This window comes from Protopterus annectens, chromosome 1.part0 (genome assembly GCF_019279795.1).
Source record: "Protopterus annectens isolate FY-2018-M chromosome 1.part0, PAN1.0, whole genome shotgun sequence".
Classification (NCBI taxonomy): domain Eukaryota; kingdom Metazoa; phylum Chordata; order Ceratodontiformes; family Protopteridae; genus Protopterus; species Protopterus annectens.
This window is the reverse complement of record NC_056725.1, coordinates 1754437739-1754464291: the sequence shown is the minus strand read 5'-3', so window position 1 is coordinate 1754464291 and position 26553 is coordinate 1754437739. Positions and strand designations below refer to the sequence as shown.

The 26553-nt window shown below is 40.4% G+C and overlaps 1 protein-coding gene across 1 annotated transcript in view; it reads left to right on the top strand.

The window, feature by feature from the left end:
- ORC3 (origin recognition complex subunit 3) overlaps positions 1-26553 on the top strand; it is a 1128136-nt gene that overhangs the window by 346568 nt on the left and 755015 nt on the right. Inside the window, exon 9 of the mRNA XM_044069085.1 lies at positions 14730-14843. Coding sequence (XP_043925020.1) covers positions 14730-14843 — 114 coding nt within the window. The remainder of the gene's footprint in view (positions 1-14729; positions 14844-26553) is intronic.

Here is a 26553-nt window from a genome sequence, read left to right as displayed (position 1 = left end):
ACATAGCTCATTCAAGTCCTGCCTTCTTTTAAACCTCATTCCTCCCCTGTATGTTTTGTTCCCACAGTTCCCATTTTTCCTATGTAATTTGCTCCTACTCTTTTCTAAAGATCCCAGTTCCAGTTGTTTTATCTCTGTTACTATATTCGCTACTTATAGTACAGTTGGTTTAGTCTTTGATTTCCATTTTCTAGTAATGGTATTTTGGCAGCCACCATAATTAGACTCAGCAAGGCCTTATTATGTCTAGGCAGTCCTGATTCTGTATCACAGCTCAGAAAAATCATTTCCCTAGTTACAGCAATTTGCTCACCCAGTATCTCTGACAGAGTAGGCTGCAGGGAATCTTTAAAGTCTGCCAACTCATTACACTCACAGAAAATATGTTCCCAGTTACCTCTTTCTTCTCCATCACACCTCCAACATTTGCTGTCCTCCTGAGGAAAAATTCTCTGGAGTTTACTTGGGGTATAAAAATATCTATGTAAACATTTTCAAGCAAAAATCCTAAATCTTATAGATTTTGTTGCATATTTGGGAGAATAATATATACCACCCATTGTTTCTGTGTGAATTGCTTATCCCAGTCTCTCTTTCCAATCCTTTCTAATCACCTCTGACTGGTTGTTGTGCTTGTCTAAAAACTCTGCCAGTGCTGGTCTTCTGTTTAGGACCCCCCTTATTCCTTTCTCTTTCCCTATACTCTGATATCAATCCATGATAGGGAAGGCACTTTCTAAGCTGCAGTCCAAATAAATTCCTGGCATCTTCCCATTCTATTAGTTTCCCCCCTCTAGATATTTGCTGCTAATACTTTGGTTCCTTTGCCAGTTTTCTCCAATAAATTCCAGTCCTCTGTTGCCTATTGTCTGTATCCCTAATTGCAGTCATCCCTATTAGCAGAATCTCCTTTCTCCATTCCCGTGTTGGCTTGTTTCTTAAATACTTTCTGCTATTTTATGAATATAATATTCTGTATGATTGTTATTCTCCTTAAAGATCTATATTCAACATCCCAGTCTGTCTGTGTTTGAGCTCCGCCCCATTTCATCATTACCCCTTTCCACTTTGAATTACAGGTTTCTGCTTTTGCTATGTATAGGAGTCTTAACTGTGTAGCTCTGAAATAACCCTTCAGATTGTGTAATCCCAATCCATCCTGTTCTATTGGAAGAATCAGCTTATCCCACTTGACTCTTGCTGTCTTCCCCTCCCAGATAAAATCCTTCAGCTGTCTATTAATTGCTATCCACAACTTCTCCTCTGGTGATAAAAAATATACCTGACCTGTTTATAAGAATAAAAGGGACCAAAAACATTTAACTGCTTGTATCTTCCTATCCATATCCATATAACATAGCTTTCAGTTTCTTAGTTTTTTCATTATCTTTTTTTATTTATTTATTTTTTTTGTCTCTTCCCACATATCCTTAGCTGCCACACAGGAATTATTCTTCGTCCATACTCCTAAATACTTCATTTTATCATATCCCCATAAATATGGATATTGCTGAAACAATTTTGTTTGGGTATGTAATTTAGCATTATTGCCTTTGTTTATAGTTTCATTAATTTTGTATCCCAAAAAGAATTGAAACTGTCTGAAAATGTTCCACAACACTGTAATGTCCTTTTCTGGTTTTGTCAGGTATAAAATAATATCATCTGTAAATAGAGCAAGCTTTTGATTACCATACCAATTATATCCTTAATTTTCTGAGTCCTTTATTTTATTTGCCAGTGGTTCTAAATGTAATGCAAATAACAAAGGGGAAGAAAGACACCCCTGCCTGGGTCCTCTGTTCAAGCAGAAATTATCAGAGAGGACCCCACCTACTTTGATTTTTGCTTCCGATCCCTCATATAGCCTCCTAAGCAACCTTGTTATAATTTTATCAGGGAATGCAAATTCTTCCATTGCTGTGCTCATAAAGTCCCAGCTTACTCTGTCAAATGATTTCTCTGCATCAAGACCCAATAACAACAGTGGTATTTTCTTACATTCTGCTTCCATATGGATCATCAGTGTTTTGTTAGTGTTGCCAAATGTTTGCCTCCCCTCCACAAAACCACATTGTTCCATATCTATCTATTTTGGTATCACTTTTGCCATTTTATTATCCATTGCAGACATAAACACATTATAATCATGGTTTAGTATTGAAATGGGCCTGTATGAAGCTGGATCTGATGGATCTGTACCCTCTTCAGTATTTCAGCTACCACTACTTTCTTCCAGGATGTCGGTACTTCACCTCTTAAAATATTATTAAAGAAAATCTTCTGGATCTTTATCAGTTTTTCTCCTCCTAGCTTCCAGACTTCCACAGGAATACCATCTATTCCTGAGGACTTTCCTGTAGATTGGTTGTACAACACCATTTTATCTTATCTCATCCTATCCTAACTGTTAGTAATTGAGCCTCATCTACCTCTAACCTTGGCATATTTAATTCTTCCATAAACATTTCCATTTGTACCTTTTTCTTGATTTACATATTTCTTTGCTTTATACAGAGGTTCATAGAATTTTGAAAATATTTGTAATACCTCTGCAGGATCTCCTTTTACCTTCTTTGTTATAGGCTCCCTAAGCTTGGTGACAACCCTTTCTATTTTCTGTTGCCTGAGTCATTGTGCTAAATGTTTTTTGTGCTCTAGATGTATTATCAAAAAACAGCTGCTTAACAGCAATCTTTCTAAACTCATGCATATTGTCGAGGTAATCCCTTATTTTCTGTTTAGCACTCTGCAGATGTTCTTCGTGTTTCACTGTTGCAGTCATCACTTTTGGGTTATCTGCTTGCAGTATTCCTCAGTCGACCTGATTAACAAAGTCTTGGGTCCTGCGTTGGTTGCTGTCCCTTCTTCCATGATGTCAGGTCATCAGGGGTATAAAACATGCAGCCGATGCCATTACATCAGTCTTTCTTGCTGTGTGGTGCCCGAAGCAGAAGCAGTTTGCAAGTGCCAGTCTGCAGACTCCTGAAATTTTCATTTTAGAGTTTCAGAACCAAAGTTTTCAACAAAAGCTAAGTATCCTGTTGGGGAAACTTTTTCTTGCTCCTTACCAATGTCAGTAAAAGTTAATAATTGCATTACTTGCGGAAAGCAAATACCTCATAAAGATTTTCATTCGTACTGTATTTCTTGCCTAGGCCCTGACCACGAAGTACCTCGCTGTTGGTTTTGTGCTTCAGTGCACTATCCGTTGTCTGTATATTTTCGCCTCTAAATATTTCGGTTCCCGGTTTAATTATCCAGAAATGTCGTCGGTTAGCCATCCGTCTACTGGGATTCTGAAAAATTGCAAGGATAAAGACAGAGACAGGCCGCCGAGGTCCAAAACTGCCAATGACGCTTCTCCTAAGCCAGTCACCAGTTCGCCAGTACTCAGTGAGGTACTTTCGCAGCCCCTGATATCCACTACTTCTGATTCGCAGGCCTCTAATGAGACCCATTCGGAGTCCGGTGTGCCGCAAGATGTTTCAACTATGGAACCTGCATTTGTCTCTACCTTGGATGGTTCTGGAGCTGCTGTGCAGGCACTGGCTTCTGAGGGTGTCTTCGGGCCTACGGACTTGCATATTAAACCGACGCCTCCTTATTCTTTTAGGCCTAAATCTAAAACCATACCTAAAAAAACAACGCCCAGGCTGCATGCTCAGGCCTCTATGCCTAAAAAACAAATAAGAATGGCTGAAGATCTTATAACTCTAATCAGAGGAAGCCAGACATCCCTTTCTAAGAGACCTAGGTTTGAAGTTGTTTGATTCATCTGACCAGGATTCTGATTTTTCTGATTCTTCTCATAATCTGGATTTGCCCTTATCTACTTATGAGGATTCTGATGCAGAGGACTGTATTTCCTCTGCTTCCCCCTCCAGAGTATTTTTCTGTTGATGAAACCTTACATACTCTAAGGGATTCAGAAAAGAGGCTTAAGGATTTCTTACTCCTGCCTCAGCATAGGCCTTTAGCTATTCCTCCTCTACTAGACATTGTTGATGATGCTTTCTCAGAATCTAGTTTGGCCCCTGATTCTTTGCCTCCTACTCCCAGAAAACCTGACTGATATTACAGGGCTTCTGATTCTCACAAGTTCCTTTTTAAAAATCCTATTGCGGATCTGGAGACTATTTCACAAGGACCCAAGGGGCATTAAGGCTTCTACTGCTAAAATTCCTACCCCTTCTGATAGACTCCAGGGCGCTGGATAGATGGGGTAAGAAGGTTTACACTTCTGCAACCTTGGCCATTAGGGCTTTAAACTGCCAGTTTCATGTGTTTAGTGTCAACAACATGTTATTGGATCTTAAACAGAAAATTATGTTGATTCCTGACTCTGTGGAAAATAAAGAATTTCAGGATTTAATGCATTCTGCAGAACAGGTTGGAAAACATACTTGCAATGTGGATTTGATTCTTTAGAGGCCTCTTGCAGGGCTGCTGTTACTGGGTCTGTGCTCAGAAGGCATGCTTGGCTCAAGGAGCAATCTTTACCTGATCATGTTAGTTAAATTGTTGGATGCTCCCTTAAACCAGGATCACCTGTTTGGCAGAAAGGCTGAGGAAGTTCTTAAAAGGATGGAAGATAAACCTAAATCTATGCAAACTGTTAAAGATTTCTTACAAGTTCAGCCGCCTAGATTTAGTAGGCACTGGCCCTCTAAGAATTGGTCCTTTCCAGCCCCTTCCAGGTCTTCTCAAGCCAAACCCAGACATAGCAGAAACCCCAGGTTTCAGCCTCAATGGACACACAAGACTAAGCAGTGGGGGGTTTCCGCTTCCAAATCAGGGAGTAGTAAGACTCCATCCTATGGAAAACAGTCTCAATGACTTGCTTCTAAAACTTGCAAGCACTTTCCAACTGAATACTCCTTTAGGCAGAAAGATTGGTCTGCAGGCCAAAAACTGGCAACTCATTACCCAGGACAAATGGGCTTTAAATATAGTGTCCCAAGGATACAGATTCCACTTCCACACTTTACCAACCCCAAACGGGTGGCCAGATCTACCCCCAAATCTGTGGGCAAAGGCCCCAAAACAAGTACTCTCTCTCTTAAGCATGGGGGCTATTCATTTGGTACTAGAAGAGGAAAGGGACAAGGGTTCTATTCGAGACTTTTCCTGGTACCCAGAAAAGGCAATACATGGCGCACTATCCTGGACCTTTCTACTCTAAATATAATTCAAGACGCTGACTCTTCAACAGCTGCTTCCTATGTTGACTTAAAAGAAGCATACCTGCACATCCCTATTGGGGAGATTTGCAGAAGATACCTACGATTTAAAGCAGGCTACATGCACTTTCAGTTCTCTACACTGCCCTTTGGCTTATCTACTGCACCCAGGGTATTCACAAAGTGCCTACCTCCAGTCATTGCATTCTGCAGGCAAAGAAATATTCAAATATACCCATACCTGGACGATTGTCTAATTCAGGCAGAAAGCCAGGACATACTTTTGAAACATCTGGCCTTTGTTCAAAGGGTACTGACTTGTCTGGGGTACACCATAAACAAAAAGAAATCCCACCTGTTGCCCTGTCAACAAATTATATTCCTGGGAGCAAGCTTGAATACAACTTCCCAGATGGTTTTCCTCACACCAGAGAAACGGATTCATTTGACAACCTACTTCAAACAAGTGGCCACAAAAACCCAGTTATCTGCAAGGCAAATTCTGCAAGCCTTGGGGTTCATGGCCTCTTGCATTCCTCTAATTCCATATGCAAGGCTGCATATGAGGAAACTGCAATGGTATCTCAAACGCCTATGGTGTCAACATTCACAGGATCTAGAAGCAATGATTCCTGTCATACCTTGCTTACACCTAGAATTCCTTTGGTGGGTAGATGCCTGCCACCAGAACAGTGGACTACCATTCACACAACCCCCTGCCGCCCAAACCTTAACAACAGACGCATCAGACTATGCATGGGGGGCCCACCTGGAAGGGAATTACAATCAGAGCAAATGGAACCCAGGTCAAATGCACCTGCATATCAATGAAAAAGAAATGTTAGCTGTACAGATTGACAGCATTCAAGGACCACATTCTTCCAGGACAGTTAATGATAAAGACTGACAACACCACTGTTATGTGGTACATAAAAAAGCAGGGGGGTACACATTCTTACCCCCTCTGCAGACTAGCCATGGCATTTTGGAACACAGCCCTGAGCTATCAAGACCATCTACAAGCTCAGTTCCTGCCAGGAAAACTAAATACACTGGCAGACGAACTAAGCAGAAACCCCATGGACCCACACAAGTGGAAACTGGAACCAAGGATTTTCAACACGTTGACAAGCAAATGGGGGAGCCCAGATATAGACCTGTTTACCTCCCCCTAAAACTATCAGTTGGACAAATTTTGCACAAGGACTCCCCACAAACAAGCTTGGAAAGTGGATGCTCTGTCCTTCAGCTGGAAAAAAAACTATCAGTTTATGCCTTTCCCTCTGCCTCTGCTCTCCAAAGTACTACTAAAGATCAAAACAGGACAAACCAAGGATGTTTCTGATTACACCAGACTGGCCATGCCAACACTGGTATCCCCTCTTGCGCAGTGTGTCACTGTTGACCCCATGGCACCTGCCTCCAACTCCTACTCTGTTGTCTCAGCAGGAGAACCAAATTCTGCGCCCTTAACAGTCAAACACTGAATCTAGCAGCCTGGCTAATTACATAATTTCTCCTTTACCATCCCTCAGTAAACAGGTGATGGATATCATTTTAGAGGCAAGGGAGGCCTAGTATTAGAGTCTTATGCTGAAAAATGGAAAATATTCTATGCCTGGAACCAGTCTCAAGGGATGAGCACAGCAGTGCACAATTTACCTCAGATTTTACAATACTTAACTGAGATGCTTCATAAGGGTCTGTCTTTCTTCTCTATCAAAATTCACACCTCAGCCATCTCAGCTCATTATAACACAGAACCACCCCTCTTCTCTCATCCACTGCTTAAGCAGTTCCTCAGAGGGGCCAAAAATCTACGACCACCCAGGAGAGCTCCAACTCCAGCCTGGGACCTCAACTTTGTATTGGAAAAGCTCACTCTTTCACCTTTCGAGCCAGCTGCCACTACGGACTTAAAATTCCTTTCTTGGAAAACATCTTTCCTTTTAGCAATCACTTCAGCAAGAAGGGTATCTGAATTACAGTCCCTCATGGCAGTGGAGCCTTTCATCATCTTTCATGTGGACAGGGTGTCCCTCAGGACCAATCCCTCCTTCATCCCCAAGGTGGTATCCAGTGTGGCCCTTAATCAGTCCATACATTTGCCAACCTTCTTTCCTAATCCACAGGACAAAGGGGAACGGATTCTGCACTCTTTAGATGTGCACAGACAACTCAGATTCTACTTGGACAGAACTAAACCTCAAAGGAAATCTAATCAACTGCTGGTGGCATTTGCTGCAGGGGCAGAAGGGAAGGCTATTTCAAAGCAAACCATTTCCAAATGGATAGGCCATTGCATTCATTTCTGCTACAAATACCATGGAAAACCTATCCCACAGAGGATCAGACCCCACTCTAACAGGGCTGCATCTACCTCTATAACCTTTCTCAGAGGCATCCCTACCAGGGGCATCCTTGAAGCTGCTACCTGGAGTTCTGTACATACTTTCACCAAGCTTTACCATCTGCCAATTTTCTCTAAATCCAGAGCTGTCTTTGCCACTTCAGTCTTGCAGGGCCTTTTAGCTGATCCTAATTTCATTTAAATTCCTCTTGCCATCCTTAGCTTTGGGAATCTACCCAAAAGTGATGACTGCAACAGTGAAACACGAAGAACATAGTACAGTTGTGTACACTTACCATCAATGTAGATGTTCGAGTGTATTCACTGTTGCAGTCCTGGTTATCCTCCGTCCAGCCCCCTTCTTATTTTGGGTATACCTCTACTTTCCTTTGCTATCTTCAAAAGCTTTTTGGGTGTATTTGCCTTTTTGTTGGCGGTATAACCTTGTATATTTATAGATTTAATTGCTTCCCATTATGGGGGCACCTGACATCTGGGGCAAGTGTAATGGCGTTTTATACCCCTGATGACCTGACATCATGGAAGAAGTGACAGCAACCGATGCAGGACCCAAGACTTTGTTAATCAGGCCAACAGAGGGCTACTGCAAGCAGATAACCCAAAAGTGATGACTGCAACAGTGAATACACTCGAACATCTACATTTATGGCAAGTGTACATTTATGGCAAGTGTACACAACTGTACCTTGCCCCTCTTGTTGTTCTGTGGGATTCCCCTTATTTTGCAATACTTTTGTCAGTCCCTGTAAATAATTCTTGTTACTTCTTAACCACATCTCCCTTTCTTTTATTTCCACTCTATTTTTAAACTACACATTAATTATCCCACTCCCTAGATATATTTTAGAAGAAATTTCTATCTTCTCTTATAGCTCCTGAATAATTTCCACTATCCATTCCTTACATTCCTCTTTTCAACAGATATGTGGGAAAGTGCCAATGTCTCATTTTTATTTCATTACCCTGTATTTTTATTTTAGTTATTGGAGCGTAATTTGAAATAGTTGTTTGGTGCTTATCAAGACCTTCAATTAAATGCTCATGTTCCTGTGAAATGTAAATTCTGTCTAGCCTAGCCCAGATTTTGTATTTTGGGGAATAATATGTAAATTTACTCCATACTCCTACTACTGAATTCACATCTTCTAATGCAACTATTTTCATCAATTTCTTCAAAAGTCTACCCTCGTTTGTTATATTTTTCTTTCTGGGCTCCCCAGACACATCTTCACTGCTGCAAGTCAAATTCCAGTCCCCACCTACAAGTAACTTTCCTTGCTGAAAGCTGATTATTTCTCCCAGAATTTTCTTAGGCTCCATTGCAGCAGTTTTATGAGGAATATAAAATACATGCCAGTGTAATCCTCTTGCTTTGCCAGTAACCCCTTCGTACTGCAGATCTGCCATTATCTTTTTTATCCTCTTCTCTCACTATTGGTGCTCCTCTTGCAATTAATATAAGTACCCCTCTTTTCCTACTCTAGTACTACTTTGTTTTTTGTATTTATCTGTGAGACCATTGACATTTAAAGACATTAAAGAAAGCCTCATTGTATTAAAAAGTTATTATTTTCACCATTTATGTTTAACAGCTTTTTTGTTAAGTGTCTAGTTCCAGCTTTTGTGTTGCATGCATGCACTGCTTGGCATGTTGAACTTTTATACATTTGTCTCTTGTCATATCCATTTGATCATATAGCACATCTTACAAAACATTTTGTTTTATTGAAAGCCCTGAAACAAAAACAAACACACACTCCAATACCCCTCTACAATCTATTATTTTAATACTAACACACAAAACTATGTACATATTCAGATACTGAAGTTTTACTATCCTAATAGGAGCAAGTGTCCCAAACTGACAGCCCTACTGACAGACTTGAGTTAATCTAAAAGAAAGGTTATCCATGCTAAGCCGCATGTTGCAGCCTGTGCTTCTAAGTGCTGTCTGATTTTGTCTTATCTGGATAGCCCTCCCAGCTAGGAAAACATGTGAATGCTTTCAGAGAACATCATCTCCTAGCCAATTTCTGTTTTTTTCTAGCCAATTTCTCTATCAGATTGTGTTCATGGAGACATGAGGACCAGATACAGAATTGCTACTAAACATACATTTATTTTCTAGAAAAAAAGACTTATAATATTCAGTATTCTTTTTCATTTACTTGCTTTCTCTTAAAACATGTTACTAGATCAAACTAAGGGTCTTAATCCAGTCCATTCCCCAATGCAAGAATGAGAAAAAGCACATTCATTTTTCTTTTGTCATGCTCTTTTTTAGCCAGACTTTATATTGCAATGCCTACATTTCTTAAAACTGAGCAAGGAGAGAGAGAGAAGGGAAAAAGAAGGAAAGAAAAAAAACGGAGCACCTATTTACAGTAATATCCCCATCACATTTAAAAACAACTGAGAACACTTTACTTTATAGCATGCACAAAAAAACTGAAAACAAAAAAAATAGTACTATTAAGAAAAAATTTTCTTACTCTTAGTTAACTTTCTCCCTCCTCCTCCCCTCCCGTATTTTTGTGAACATTGACATGAAGTCCCCCACAAGTCCATTTAAGTCCAAAAAAAGTCAAATATTTTGATTTTCTTGTCATATTGTCATATTTCACAAATGTAAATATTGCTCTGTAATCCCATATTTGTCAATTTCCAAGTTACTGGTTTAATTCCTGTTCATCTCCATCTCCCATATCCTGTCTCTGCTTCATTTCTAACGTACATACTCTTGTTTCTTGTAGTCAACTCTCATGCTCCCTTCCTTCTCTCCAGCATTTTCCTTTGAAATATTGGAAAGGGTTTCACTGGCACAGTCTGTCAGTGTTCTTTATTGCCATAAGAACAAGAAGCAGAAGCGCCTTCTGTTTCACAGCTCACTTTTCATTGGACAAACTTTTGTATTTCCTACTTTGCATGTAGTTCTTCAAAATATGATTTTGTCCCTCCAGGGAAGAATATTTTGAGGATAAGCTGGGTACAACAGTTTGAATCTCATGCCTGCTTCTCGTCATTTCCTGATTAGTGGTATAAATTTACTCCTCTTCTGGCAAGTATAAAATGAGTAATTCTTCTCCACAAACACTGTGCTGTCTCCCACTTTTAGTACTTTGGCCCTCTGCCACGGTTTTGTCAGAATGAACTGCTTCTGCTTGTAGGATTGCATGTGTACTAATAAAGGTCTAGGTTTGGAGCATACACACAATGTGCCCCTTTCAATTAACAATTCCTGCTGTGGAATACCAATCCACTTGCTTATTTGTGCTTTCATAAAATTAATACAGTTTGTTCCTTCCAGATTTTTTGGTACAGCTGAAAATCTCAGGTTTCCGTATGTGCTATGACCTCTAATTCTATTATTTTTGAAACCTCTCTTCTTGAGCAGTCTCATATTTAGCCAGCCTTTTCTTCATTTTGACCTCTGATTTTTGCAGTTTTATCAGCTTGTCTGAATATCTGTTTAAATCTTCATCCATTTTTTCAGCTTTTTATTGTTGGAGTTGATATACTCCATCAGTGTTTCATTTATTTTACTCGTGTCTGTCTGGAGTTGTCTTATACTTTCCTCTAGGTTACTGGACGTCATGTATGGAGCCTACACTGCTTTTTGCTGAACAGCTGCAGTACTTTTCCCAGTCGGTATTTTTTCCTCACCTTTTGTAGATGATTTTCCATCAGGTCCTCTGTATTTCTTTTTACCTGACATCCAGCCAGTGCAGTTACTAGCCACTTAGTGAAATTTACCCAGAAATACAAAAGTCCACTGGTCTTCTCTGCCGAGTTTCTTTTTTCACAATGGGAGAGCTAGAATTAAACTGTTACTCAATGTACAGCCATCTTGGAAGTCCGAGGTCCCTTCCTTTATGACGTTTTCTCTTCACACTTTATTTCCTATTCTTCTTCCAAAGGCTTTTCTAGTCTCTCTCGACCTCAAGGATGCCGACCTTCATATCCCCCATCTATCCCCTTTTCAGGAAATGTTTGCGTTTGTTTCTTCCTTGCATTTTCATTTCTTTGCTTTACCCTTTGGCCTTTCTACTGCACCGAGGGTATTAAGCAAATGCCTCACTGTTGTCATTGCTTTTTTGCAGGTTGAGAGAGGTTTAGATCTTTCCTTATCTGGACAATCTGCCTATTTAGGCCTCGCCCCTCAGGGGTCAGCTTCAGGATCTCCAGTTTACTGTTTCCCTGCTGCAGAGTCTGGGGTTCACCATAAACTTTCAAAAATCATCTTGATTCTTTCTCAGGATTATGTTTTCTTTTGCTGCAGGATCCAGACCATCTGCAAGATGGCATCTATGCTTGCTCCCAAGGGCCTTTTGTCTGATTTACTTTTTCTCTGGATTTAGTCATGGACAGTGACTTTCTGAAGGTCCTAGAATTTATGGCTTCCAGTATTCCCATGCTGTCATTGGCCAGGCTCCATATGAGAAAGTTTCAGTGGTAACTCAAGTCAGTGTGGCTTCAACATTACCACTCCCTGGACTTCGTAATACCTTTCCTTCCCTGTCTCAAGCTTGATCTTCAATGGTAAATTCATCAACTTTCTTTCAACCTGGGGCTTCCTTTCCAGTCTCCATTCCTGACTCAAGAGCTCTTTACAGATGCCTTAGACAGATAGTGGGGAGCTTTCTACAGCTGTCTCAAGATTCAGAGTCTCTGGCCTATTCATCAGAGGTTGGACCTCATCAATTTCAAGGAGATGAGGGCTCTGATTCTAGCTTTTCAGGCTTTTCATATGCTCTTTTATCCCAGGCCCCTCAACATTTTCACAGACAATACCACAGTGATGTGGTATGTCAGCAAACAAGCATTGTTTGCAGGTTGGCTCTTCAGGTCTGGGGTCAAGCTGTCAAGTATCAAGTGACTCTTCAGGCTGTTTACATTCCCTCAGAGCACAATCTAGTGGCAGACTCTTTAAGCAGGTCCAGCACACCAGCTCACGAATGTTTGCTTCACAGAGATGTTTTCCTGGATAATGTCTATCGGTGGGATAATCCTCCGGTAGATCTTTTTGCCTGCCCTCTGAAAAGACAACCTTCTCTATTCTGTTCGAGTCCCAAGTAATCTGGGCTGGAATGTGGACGGCCCTGTCTTTTTCTTGGAAGGGTATGTTTCTGTATGTCTTCCCTCCCCTTCCTCTGCTTTCGAGAGTCTTGCTCAAGATCAGGTAGGACTCTTCCAAAATCATAGTGACTCCATTTTGCCCTGACATCATTGGTTCCCCCTTCTTTCTTATTTGGCCAGGGGCAATCACCACAAGTTACCTCACCAGTTAGACCTTCTCACGCAAGATAAGGGGTTTCTTATCCATTCTGACTTGTCCACTCTTCAACTGACACTGTAGGTGATAAGATTCTGATCCTTTTAGGCACCTTTTTCCTGAGGACATGCCTCAGGTCCTTCAGGAGGCCTGGAAATCCACTACCAGGAAATCATATTTCTCCAAATGGAAGAGTTTTCTATTTGGTGCCTCTCTCACCATCAGGATCCTCTGTCTACGGAGGTTCCTCTGGTCCTCTGTTGTTTGTGTGATCTGCTCCATGCTGGGTTGGCATATTATTCAGTTAAAGCTTACCTATCAGCATTTTCTACATGTCTACCCTTGAATCCTCCTTTGGCCTCCATATTTTATTTCCTTAAAGTGTCCTTCATATTAGGTCTCCTGGTAAGTCTATTCCACCTTCCTGGGACCCGAGATTGTTCTTGAAAAATTGACTCTAACTCCTTTGGAGCCTTCTGCTTCAACTTCTTAACAACATTGTACTCGGAAGACTGTTCTTCTATTGGCTCTTACTTTGGCTAAGAGGGCTTCTGAACTTCAGGCTCTCATGGTTGTTCCTCTTTTCTTAGTTTTTCACAGGAACAGGGTGTCTCTCTGTACTAATCCCTCTTTTATGCCCAAGGTGGTCAACGAGTTGTCTGTTAATCTATTAATTTGCCTTCCTTTTTTCCTTCTCTGTATTCTGCCAGTGAGAAGGTCCTTTACACCTTGGACCTGCAGACAGCTCAGATGTTATTTGGGTAAAACTAAAGTTATTTGCAAATCTGAGTAGCTTTTTGTTTTTCATCCCATATCTTTGGGTTTAGCCGTTTCTAAGCAGACCATCTCTTCTTGGATTTCTAAAGCCATTTTTTTGTTATTCCTTTCATGGTAATGTCTTTCCTGTGCAGTAAAAGCTCACTCTTATCAGAGCTGTTGCTTCCTCTGGTGCTTTTTTCAAGGGACTAGATGCCAATTCCATCCCTGAGGCTGCTGCTTGATCTTCTGTTCATTCCTTCACTAAGCATTATAAGTTGAGTATTATTTCCAGGGCTACAGCTGACTTTGCCATGACTATCATATATATGGATTTCTGGAGGGTTCTTTGGTGCTATTCTCCTCCCAGATTTCCTTTTCAGATTTTGTACTCTCCCTTACTTAGGAATACTGCAACAGTTATATGGAAGGGTATAGTACAGTTGTGTAAAATCTTACCATAACAGTAGCTATCCTTCTCTTCACTGTTGCCCCATCTGCTCTAGCCTCCTCTCCTTGCCCTTCTAGCTGAGAGGGTCTTTTCTGTCTTATCTCCTTCTGGATGCACATGTTCCCCCTTGTCCCTAGGAACATTCTTTTCCTCCTGGGGCTTTTCATTTCTGAAGTGTCTACGTCTGTGCATCACCTTTATGCTGTACACTTTGTGCAGGGAGCATGTGTGTGTGACATACAGTGCCTGTAGAGACTGAAGGCTTTGGTATACTGGCTGGACATTGGGCTGTCCCTGGCAGGAGATCCCTTACATTAGGAATAGTGCAACAGTGAAGAGGGACTTCTACTGTTATGGTAAGATTTTACAAAGCTGCACTTCGAGTACTACATTTCCATGGTTGCAAGCCTAAGCTTGTGCAGTAACTGAGGAAGAAACCACCATCAATGTAAAGTCTTTCTAGTAACATTTGAAAACCGTTAATAATTGTACTTCATTCATTCTGTTTAACTTTATACAAATTGCCAAAACATAAATACTGTTAATGTGTGCAAGTTGTTTAACAGTGCAAAGTGGCATTATCTAAATTCACAATACAAGAAGAGAAATGCCTTCCTTTAGTTTCAAGGATCTCTTGGTTTTTGCATTACTCACAGGACATTTTGTTTTACTCATTACCTTTCACTATTTTCACAGCTGGTTTTAACACACAGCTTTCCTTTCCGACTTAATGGGAAGATGCTGCAAGTCCTGATCACAGTTTTCCTCTACCACGATTTCTCTGTTAGAAACTTCATTAAAGGACTTCAGGTAAAATAAGCTCAAATGTTTGTTTTCCCCATTTGAAGTTTTCTGATTGTATGATTAATAAAGGTTTCAGCTGTGTGTTTTTCTCTCTTTTTTTTTCCAAAATTTAATGTTGACAGTTTGTCAGTACTGAATTAAATAGTTAAGGTAGCAAAGTCTGCTTAAGTCCATTTTCCCCCTCTTACATACATTTACTCAATTGTAGTACAGTGGTTTAACTTGCAGATATATTTGGAATAGTTTTATATATTTTTTTATTTCTGCTTTTGATTACAAGGTAAAAACATCTGGTCACAAGTCTCACTTTATAGCACTTGCACGGCAACACTGCTTGGTTATGTCACTCTCTTATGCTGTTAGATATCAGGTTAGTCTAGCAGCACACTGAAGAGGCTTCTCTTTAAGAGATAAGACACAAATTGAACCGAACATTTATTGCGATATGGAAATAAATGTGTTAATCCAGCTCAAGGCATGGGATGAAGTCATTAGAGTTTGAAGCATTCACTGACCTGACACAGATTTATCTAAAATGCAGATGGAAACTGAAACTGAAACTGAAAAATTGCTTTGCAATGTCTAATAAATTAATGTTTATAAAGTGTAAGTCATGGCTGCCCCAGTGAGTGACCTGGTAGCCATTAAGAAGCAGTACCCAGAAAAGAGTTAGTGATGTTGAAAAAGGAGCTTCAGCATGTCATATGCGATATGATGCTGCATTTTAAAAGTATGTGTTAGCTACCAACGTGCAGACTGTGTCACATTCAGGCATCTGTATTTTCTATAAAGATTTGCAGTGTTTGAGACCATTCTTGAATGGGCCACATTGAAAGAAGTCCATAGACAGATTCTGCTGGGAGAATTTTTAGTGGTGGGACAACAAATACAGATGCCCTTTCACCAAGAAATTTACATCTTTCTGAAATTCTCAGTATATTTTTTTATATACACAAGTAGTAATGTAGACATCTTATTTGTTTCCCGATAAATGTCTGCCCTTTTTTAATATTCTCATGCCCTAAGTAATGTAGGAGAGATAGCAGGTAAGTATGGAAGCAGATCTTGCTTGCACTGATACATAGGGATCAAACAAGGTTTGTTGGGGAGGGGAGGAAGACCTAAAAAAAAGTACTGCTGTTGTATTGGGATGCTCATTTGAAAGGTGCTAAATTTGCATTTCACTGGCTGCAGTAAAGGCATTCGATAGGGTAGAGTGGAATTTTGATAGGGAATGCTTTAAGGAGAGTTCCTGGCAGGATAGATAGAGGTGATGAGGAAAATGTATGAAGTGGTGAGTGTGAAGATCAGAAAAAGAGCAAGACTCTCAAAAGAAATCATGATGGAAAGAGGGGCAAGACAGGGCTGCCCGGTATCTATGTAATTTGGCCTGCATAGAAAACCACATTAGCAGAGACAATGAGAAGATCAGGTGTTAGAAGATATAAGTGGGGAGATGATTAAGAGAAGATATCACTACATGCAAGCAATGTTATGTGTACATTGGCAAGATACAGGCAAAATATGTGAAAGCTGTGGGACATAATGCACAAATTTGTGAAAAATCTCAGGGAATAAGGTGAATCAAGAAAAGACTAGGATGCTGCTAATTAATAGGTGGCAGGGAAGAGCTGCAGAAGAGGTGGAAAGAATGATAACAGAGAAAATAAAGCATCTGTACGTCAGGATAAGGAGGACAGATGAGGAAATAATGTGGCACACATATGAAGGGATTTATGAGAGGGGCAAAAAGCCAGCTAGTTAGATGGAAAGCACTTAATTTAGATTTATACCAAAGAGTACAGGTGTGTTGTACCACAGTGTCTATATTTGTGGCAAGCGTTTTGGGAATTACCGGATAATCATTTGTTTAAAAAGGTGAAACCGGTAGTGAATTTGTGGGTAGGAAAGACTCTGAGAGTAGCCTAGGAAGTTATGGTTCAATCAAAGGATGAGGGGGGGGGTGCTGGGATCCCCAGATTTGAAGGACTAATCGTAGGCCTCTATACTGATTAATGTTATATGGATAATATATGTTGATTATAGGTAGAAGCAAATGATAGTTCAAACAGATTGAAGAGTGATAAAGGGACAGGAGGAATATAATGGAAGTGATTCTTGAAATCTGAAAGCAAGACTTGAAATTACTCTTTACAAAGGCAATACAAGAGGAGTTCCATAAGTTGTAGTAATAAGGAGTAGGAGATAACTCCTTTGCCCAATGGTTCTTGGAATTCATAAATTCCTATTCCCTTGATCATCTAATCCTTAGTCCCACCAGGCATGCCAGTATCCTAGATCTGGTCATTACCAGCATGGGAAATCAATGCTCCACACCTATGGTCACCCCCTCCTTGGTCAGGTCTGACCATAAGCTAATCACCCTTGACATCCACATCCCACCCCCCACCCCCCCAGTAAGGAAACCTCCGTAAAAAACTTCTCCAAAGCCAGCTTCATGATACTCAAGTCAAAAGTGACAAACTTCATGACACCCATGCAGACGGGAGCTGAAAGTTTGACTGCTGAATCCTATTCTAAGGCACTGCACGAGCACATCCACTCGTGCATGAATCATGCCATCCCCAGTAGAACCAAGACACTCTCCTCCAAAAAAAAGGAAGCCAATTTAGTGGTCCCTTGCCATAAACAAACTTTACAACAAAAGGAAGAAACTGTTGCAGAAAAGAGGAAAATCCCAGGATGCACAAAACTCCCTTACCGGTCTCAGTAAGAAGCTGAGATCCCTCATAAAATCCTCTAAAGCTAGTTACAAAAATAAAATTGCCAACGATTCCAAAGACAACCACAAGGCATTCTATAGCTATGACAAGAATCTAAATGGCAATGCTGAGATCTGCTCTGAGCTACAACAGAATGTCATTAAATATACTGATCCCAAGGATATTGCCAATATCCTGGCAGATCGATTCAGTGCAAACTTCACCCCCCTAAAGGGCCCATCTCAATACCAAAAGATTGCCAAATTCCAGTAATAACAGCCGCACAGGTAAAAAACACACTCTCCAAAGATAAGAATACAGCATTCATGGGACCAGACGACATCCCAGACTGTGTACTACATGAACTACAAAATGAACTGGCACCTCACCTACCTAAGTGTCATATTTAATCATAGCCTCACCTCAGGCTTCGTGCCCAATGAGTGGCACATAGCTACAGTTATCCCACTCCACAAGGGGGGATCCACCTTGGATCCCAGGAACTACTGCCCCATCAGTCTGACGAGCCTGATCTGCAATGCCATGGAACGTATTATCATGGAACTTGTAAACAAAGACATTGGCAACCTTCAAACATTGGACCCCATGCAGTTTGGGTTTGTGAAGGGACAATCTTGTCTCCTGAACCTGATTGACTTCTTCGAATTGGTCTCCAGAACCGTGGACAAGGGTAAGATGGTCCACACAGCCTATATGGACCTCGCCAAGACCTTTCGACACCATCCCCCACTCTGGAATCCTAGATAAACTTATTAAGCTGGGCATTATTCCCTACGTCACTTGATGGGTTGCCAACTGGCTTACTGACAGAACCCACACTGTAAAAGTAGCAGACTCTAAATCCAGCTCCAGACAAGTGGAGTACCTCAGGGTTCAGTCCTGGGACCGCTCTTGTTTGACATCTACTTCTCTGAAGTACAGGCCAACCCAAAGGGACTCTGGCTAACAAAGTTTGCAGATGACTGCAAACTGGGAGCCATTATTGAATCTTCAAATGATGTGGATATTCTACAAAAGGGCCTTATAGAAACAGATGCTTGGTGCCAGAGCAATGGGCTCAAGCTCAATGTCAAGAAATGTATAGTTATCCCCTTTGGGAAAAACATGTACCCATGAATTACCACTTAGGTGGCTGTACACTAAACACTGAAAGTGTTGTAAGAGACTTGGGGACACACATGGACAGTGGTCTCGCCTTCGATAACCACATCGCCACAACAATCAGGAAATCCTATGTGGCACACCTCATCACTAAGAGCTTTTCATCCAGAAAAAAGGAGGTCATTGTCCCACTGTACTCATCCCTCATTAGACCCATTATAGAATACAATGCCCTGTTTGTTATGTACCTCTCAAGACATCTGAAGCAACTGGAAAGGCCGCAGAAGTACCTCACAAAGAATCACAGTCCTAAAGCAGATGTCCTATGCTGACCATCTAAAAAAAAACTCCACCTGTACTGTGTCGCATATAGTCTACTCAGAGGCGATCTCTGCTTAACATAGAAGGCCATGTCAAACCCAGAACTGCTGGACATGCTACACTTAATGAAATCCCAATCCCTCAGTGACACGCTCCAGGGATCTAAACCTTGTCATCACAAGGAACAAAACATACTGGAGGGATAGGTTCCTGACCCAGAGACTCCCCAGACTCTGGAATAGACTGCCCATACATGTCAAGCAGAGCGCCTCTTTGGCCCTCTTCAAAGGGACTCTTCATAATTGGATGGGAGATAGGAAGTTCACCCTGTGGATCATGTCAGTCACCCTGCTAGACAGGGATCCAGGGAAGTAAATACTGTGGGAAGAAATAGCCAGGGAATTGTTATGGCTAGGCTTGTATAGGCCCTAGGGCCGATAGCTTAATACCAACCCATGAACCTATAACTGGAGAAAAGGCAGGTTTGTATAGGCAGATCAAGGGAATAAATTGATAGGAGAACAGTGACTTGGAGGTAGGGAAGAAAACAACAGAAAATAAAATATTGGGATCCAGTGCAGGAAAACAGAAGATTGAAAACTTGGGAAGAACTACAGGAGGAGTTTTTAGAGAGAGGACTATACATAGGGATTAGGGATAAATGGCAACAAGTAGAGAAGCAGTGAGATAAGGATACAGCTCTCCTTTGTTGGCTGGTAGAAATAGAAGCGCAATGAACAGAAAGAAGGAAAATGAGTTTGAGAATTGGGAGAAGGTTGATCAGGAAAAGTACTGGGAGTAAATGAAAGTAGGAAAAGCAGATGGGAGAGGGAACGTTGCTGACAAAGAATCCATCCATCCACAACCCCCTTTTCCCATTTTGTTCATGGGCTTCAGTGTGTCACTTCAACAACAGTGATAATCATCTAAAGCCAAAGTTTACACACCACCGGGTGGCTAGCTCTACTGTGGTAGTTCTTCTACACCACAAACTCACACTTATTCTCACATCTATGGCAATTTAATGTGTTCAGTCCATCTACTTTGGAATGTGGGAGGAAACCAGAGCACCCAGAGGAAACCCATGCAAATACAGGGAGGACGTGCAGACTCCGCACCGAAGGCACCTCAGCCAAGAATTGAACCAGTGAACCTCCTGCTGTGAGGTGACATTATCTGCTGCAGCATACTTATAGGTGCAAGTAATACTATTAAACAGATAATGTCTGCCTCGGGCGGCCACGGTGGTGCAGCGGTTTTCATTGCCACCTTACAGCAAGAGGTTCTCCGGTTCGATACTCTGGCTGGGGTGCCTTCTGTGCAGAGTCTACATGTCCTCCGGTTTCCTCCCACATCCCAAAGACCTCTGTAGGTGGATTGGACACTCTAAATTGGCCCTAGGTGTGGGTGCATGTGTGTGCCTTCTGTGGAAGGCTGGGCACCACTGCTGGCAACTCGACACCATAAAATCTCCACTGCAGATGATTCGCTGTGGCGACCCCTAACCGGGAAAAAGCCGAAAGAAGAAGAAGATTGTCTACCACAAGTTTAATATCACATACTAAACGTCTATCTCACCACCCTACTGCAACATCCAAAATTTGTAAATACAGTTTAATTAATATAGATATGCCAGAACAAATATCTTATCCAAAGGACCAAATAACTTTCACATTCAGTATGACTTCTGCTTATTGATTTTGTATAGTATTCAGTTGTTAAATGTGTGAAAGACCAACAGTATCAGTATGTAATCTGGTACAAAACTGTAAAATCACAAGCTTCCTATATTCACCTGTGCCATTAACACTTAATAACAGGACATTGTCAAAAAAAAAGGAAAAAGAAAAAGGTAGTTTTCTTTGCACCTTGTTTTAATTTGCATTTTTTCAATCATTTACCTATTTTAGTAAATTTCTTTTATACTATCACTAACCTCTGCTTGCACACCTTCACTAACTCCTCCCTCCCCCACCTTCTTGATTTACCAAGCACAGTGTAATAATGATTTTCTTCATTATCCTCCGTATGTTTTTTATCACTAATCATATTTGCAGTTTTGTCAGAAGAATGAATATAATTCAAATTTTCCAAAGTTTGTAGGGAATGTAACTTTGCTTCCTCTAGTTTAATAATCAGACAGCCAAACCAGAGATGTCCAAACTGTTTGCATTGTTACAAACCTTGTCACAGATCGCTCTTCCATACCTACCTTCCCCAGGGTGAGTGAATTTCTTCTAATCACATGATTGAATTAAATGAGTATAAGTTCTGCAGAAGAATCAAACTTTATGGTTAAAAAGAATGTATGATCTGCAGTAGAAACAACACTGGGAATAGTTGGACTGTACTATGTATGTCTTTCAAAGCAGCCCAAATTTCCCAAGTCCCATTCAAATATTTATTTTTTCAAACACATTTTAATGCCAACCGCATCCTGTCAAATGTGTTTAAAATTGAATTTAAGGATAACATTGTCAGTATTAGCAGTACTGAGTTGTAAAAATCTTATTTTTGTAAGTCCTATTATAAGCCTAAAAATGGTAATGTTCCTATGGGCCACAACTGTTTCAAATTCCATAGCTGTAAAAACATTTCAGCAGTTGCTACAGTATCAAATGTAAGATCACAAAAACTGTCCTTTCCACTTGAATTAACAGTTGATCCTAAAGGCAGAGAATGTTGCCCCATATCACATACCGACCGATTCTAGTCCCAGTTGTTAAATGAAATCCCAACAGTAAAGAAGATTTCTTGCTTCCAGTCCTGGAAAAGTTTGTTGCATTACTTTTAACTGCCATGGCATAAGAAACACGACTTGGATCTGCATGCGTATGAAGTTATGTGTGACTATAATGAGAGTCTGATGAACCAAATGGAACAGTTCTTACTGGCATTCTTTTATCATCTGACATCATATCCTCTCCAGTGGCGTTAACTTCTTCCTACTCCACTCTATATTTTCTCCACAATCTGGCTCTATGAAGCTGTCAAAATATCTGCCGGTTTATCTTCATTTGCAGAAATATCTGCTGGTTCGTCTTCATTTATTAGCTTTTAAAGTTGCTACAGATAAAAGCCATCCTCAGCAAGGTCCAGTATTAAAGATTGTGTATGATGCACACTCTCCTTATCTTCCATTATGCTACTACCCTAAAGCCCATCACAAAGTTTCCTGGAATACAAAGGGTGGGGAAGTTCCATCATGCGATGGCCAAATACCCCCAGCAGTAGAAGTACCAGCTCAGGTCTCTTTTGAAAAAAAGGTCACCAGCTTAGGGGGCTAACCTGGTCAACAAAAGATGGATAAATAAAATAAAAAAAATAAGTAAAGAATTGTGACTGTCTGTATTGTTGACATTGCTTATTCATTATATTCTTGTTGTGGTTGTTACCTAGGCTGTGCCTGAAAATGTCCCAGTGAGATCAGTGCACTACCCCAGTCAACAAGTGATGACAACTGCAGTTTGCCTTAACTGTATATTACATTATTAATGCTCGATAGCTCCTTATGCGTTACAGAGTAGCATTTTGTTTTTGCATTTTTTTTCCTTTAAAAATGTTGTTTATTTTATTTGTTACCATTTATTAGAGGTAGAATTTAAAGAGGCAGAATGCTGATCCAGATGGACCATTTTCAGGTCCAATCCAAAAGAAAACCAAATAAATCGTAATAGCAAAACGTTGTTGTCTTTTGGCTTTTCCCGGTTAGGGGTCGCCACAGCGGAACTCTGGTCCGCTAATGATTGGCAGTAGATTTTCACGAATACCAAGGTGCCAGCTCGACATTCAACGAAGGCACGTCCATTTACGCATGTCTTTCGAATGCCCAACCAACCGCGAGGAGGACATGCAGACTTCACACAGAAGGCACTCCCCGCACTCCAACCGAGAATCGAACAGGAGAACCTCTTGCTGTGAGGCAACAATGCTACTGCTGCACCACCGCGGATGTGAAAAGAAGTATAAAAGAAATTACAAAGTGTATAAATGAAGTTTACGTAAATGTATTAAAACTTTTATGTAGTAGTAAATAGAGGTTAGCTTCATAACTATAAACAAAGATATTAGTAGTTGAACATTTAAAATATTTACTGAATTTCTTCTGTAGGTTGGGAAGTTATGCAGAAATGGACAGGAAAAAGAGGGATCAGGATATGTAATAACTAAAGGAGAAGAATGAGGGGAGATAATGAGGGGGTGGGGCTATGCAGGTTAATAACATGGGAATAAATAAAAAATAATAATGTTAAAATATTTGAAATGGGACCTGTCTGAGCACCCCCTGTATTATGCTAGGCATGATGTATGTTTTCTTTAATAATACTGTGTAAAGTAGCTAATGTTGTAATGGACTGCTTATGTTGTATTGTGTATTGCTCTATGTATATGGAAATCATTGCATAAATTTGTTTGTTCTTTAATTATCACATGTATTTCTGCAGTGCTTTACTTCATGGGTCTTCAGTGAAAAATGGCCAAAATCTGAATAGTTAAACATAAAATTAAATCATTTTGTGAGGTATGTGTCGCACTCATTATTGTTCACAGTAATGGTATTCAGAAACACCGTGTACTTCCTTTACTTGCTTGTCAGTGGAGAATTATCAAGAATATAGAGAAAATAACTTATGGCTTTGGAGAATACAGCAGGAGAAAGCTCAAGGCAGACCAGTTAGCACTTCCCAAGGGCAAGCTGAGTAAGTCACTCTCAAAAATTCTGGTGATGTGAAAAGAGTAGTGGTATATGTTTTGGATTTAGTCTGGTGCCAGACGGTGAAAGTTGGCAAATGATCAGTGAAAATGGGTAGAATGCTAGCTTTGACAATATTCCCAGGATGAGATATTTGTATCCTGTTTAGATTGTTGTTCTTACCAAAGATCTTGTGTGTCTTCGTGATTAATGTGAAAAATTGAGTTAGTCCAAACGTCTGGGTGACTGGATGGGAAACCGTTGAACAGATAGCTTCCAGTCAGTGCTGAAGTCGCCCATTTCCATGAGTTCAGGTTTGTGCTTGTAGTTAACCAGTACAGTGTTTAGAGAAAGGGGAGAAAACAACAGAGGCAAAGGTGGTGCTTTAGACTCTATTATTTGTACATAATAGTGTGCACACACCTTTGTGTTCCCAGTTCTGCAAATGTACATACGTGAGCATGTACACACGCACACACTTATATTTATTGTTCCTACTCATTTCATTTAATGCACATTTGCTTGAATCACAAATTGTTGAATAAAATTCACTAAATTAACATTTTAATGACTACAAATGTCATTGAGTCACATTTCATACAAAAATATAGAAAGCTATAGTTATTTACGGCTGGTGTGGTTAGTGATCTTTGGATAGTGGGAGTTGCAGGTTAATTTCATCTAGAGTATCATTTATACCATGCAAATTCCCACTGTCATGTTGTAGCCATATATTTTAGAGTTTACGTGTCAGCAGCGATTCCCTGCATGGGAGTTTTCACTTTTGTTTGTAGATGTGCAACCTTGGAATTAGTATATTTACATAAGGGGAGGATTGGGGTGCACTGTGGCTTGCTTCCCTGCAAAAGCATGGTTTGAAATGACATTTTCTTTGAAGTGTGTGTTTATAAAATGTGCATTCAGTGAATTTTATTCACCTATTTGTGATTCAGCCCAAATGTACATTAAACAAAATGAAATATACCGATATAGACATACTGCATGTGCGGTTTATACACATACTTATAATTGTGTGCCGTGTTGTGCTTTGCTTGCTGTGGAATACATTAAATGTTTTAAGGTGGTTACGGCTTGCTGGTGCTTTTTTTTCTGTGTATTGGTTTTGCATTGGGCACCTCATCCTCCTGGACTGTGTTATACACATACTTACACATACATGTACATATAATTATGTAATCAGTTATTGGTATCACATGTAATCAAGAAGTATGCCATGAATATCTTGATGACTTCACCATCTTTGGTAGTATTCATTGCCTCACAATTTGTCAAAAAGTGGTAACAAATGTCTTAATACAGGAAGCTACAAAGACATGTTGATGTACCAACATAGCACACATTATATACATAAGTTAATGGGACTCAAACAAACAAAGGTATTTTAAAATGGGGGACTCATCCCTTTGATTTTCCTCATTTCATAGTGCATTCTCCTTTGTTATCATATGCTTCAGAGGCATATTTGAAAGGCCAATGGCAACACAACACATAGCCTAATATGTACTTGACCTTGGTCTTTCAACAAGTAGCCATTGCAGCTGCCAGGTTAGGACTGCTATAACCCAAAAGACTTTGTATACAATGATGCCTTCCATGTGTTAGAATTTTTCTTTGCTCATTTGTCAACACTAACTGCCTATTATTAGTTCTCTCTCAGCCCCTTGACCCATTCATTCCCCCTACTCATGAAAGTTAAGAGTTAGCCGAAAGAGACCATCATTTAGGCAGCCATTAGGGGTAGTTTGGCAGATAAATTGCACCATCCCTTTTTGCCCTCACATGCATGCATGCAACCCTCCTGACCCCCATGGGAGAGGCAAGTGACCAGTCCACTTCAGTCCTGTCCCCTCCCTCCCTGGCTCCTGCAGTGCTTGGACTGCTAAGTAAACCCAGATTTCATGGGTCACCATCAGAGTTCTATCCCTCTGTGCCCCACTGCCAGGCATCTGTTAGATCTGCGTTCATATCAGACCACATTCCAACTTAAAGATGCTCCAAAATTAAGTAGGGAGGATCTGCGAAAATTGTGCCTGCACAACAGTTTGTGTAGGTAACAACATTGTTTATCCTGTCAAAAATGTAGTTATGCACAAAATTAGCTGACAAATGGGGCAGCACATTCGGGAAGACAAGTCCTTTAACTGAGCTTATGTCTTTCAGGAATATGAAAGGAATGTGCCATTTACAAGCCAGTAAAAGAAGACAGTGCTATATAATGTAAACAGACTGCAGCATTGTAGTTTTCTCCACATATTTTGGAAGAAGTGAAACACCCCTGATGGACACAGAAAAAAAGATTATACCATTGGCTTTTAATTGCAGCCAATTCAAAATCACAAATAATACAGGATGTTGCAGGTGTCAAGCAACAGGTGCCTATTTGTTCAAATGCCGTGTGCAGCATTGCATTGTATTCCATCTTATGATTTAGAAGTCATCAGAACATAGATCGCAGACATACATCTGGTAACACCATTCACAGAAACAGCTGCTTGCATCTTAAACACCTGGCACATGACCTTCTCTGTTAAGAGGAAAGTTGTGTCTGTTAACCACAGTGTAAATAATAAAAGCTCAGTTAAATATGTTTTTTTAAATATGAATGTACAGATATTACCAAAACAAGCAGTCCACTGGCAGAATCACTTACATAATTATACAGGAAATGTCCATCCCATTGCTGCCATTTCTCATGATTATTTTTTTGTCGATTTACAGGAGGGACAGGCATTTGACCTTTCATTCTTTTTTGTCTGACCTGTTGACCATTTGTCTAAGTGATGGTATGTAGACTGCTATCTTGGCAGACACAGATGCTAGCACCTCCTCACTCACT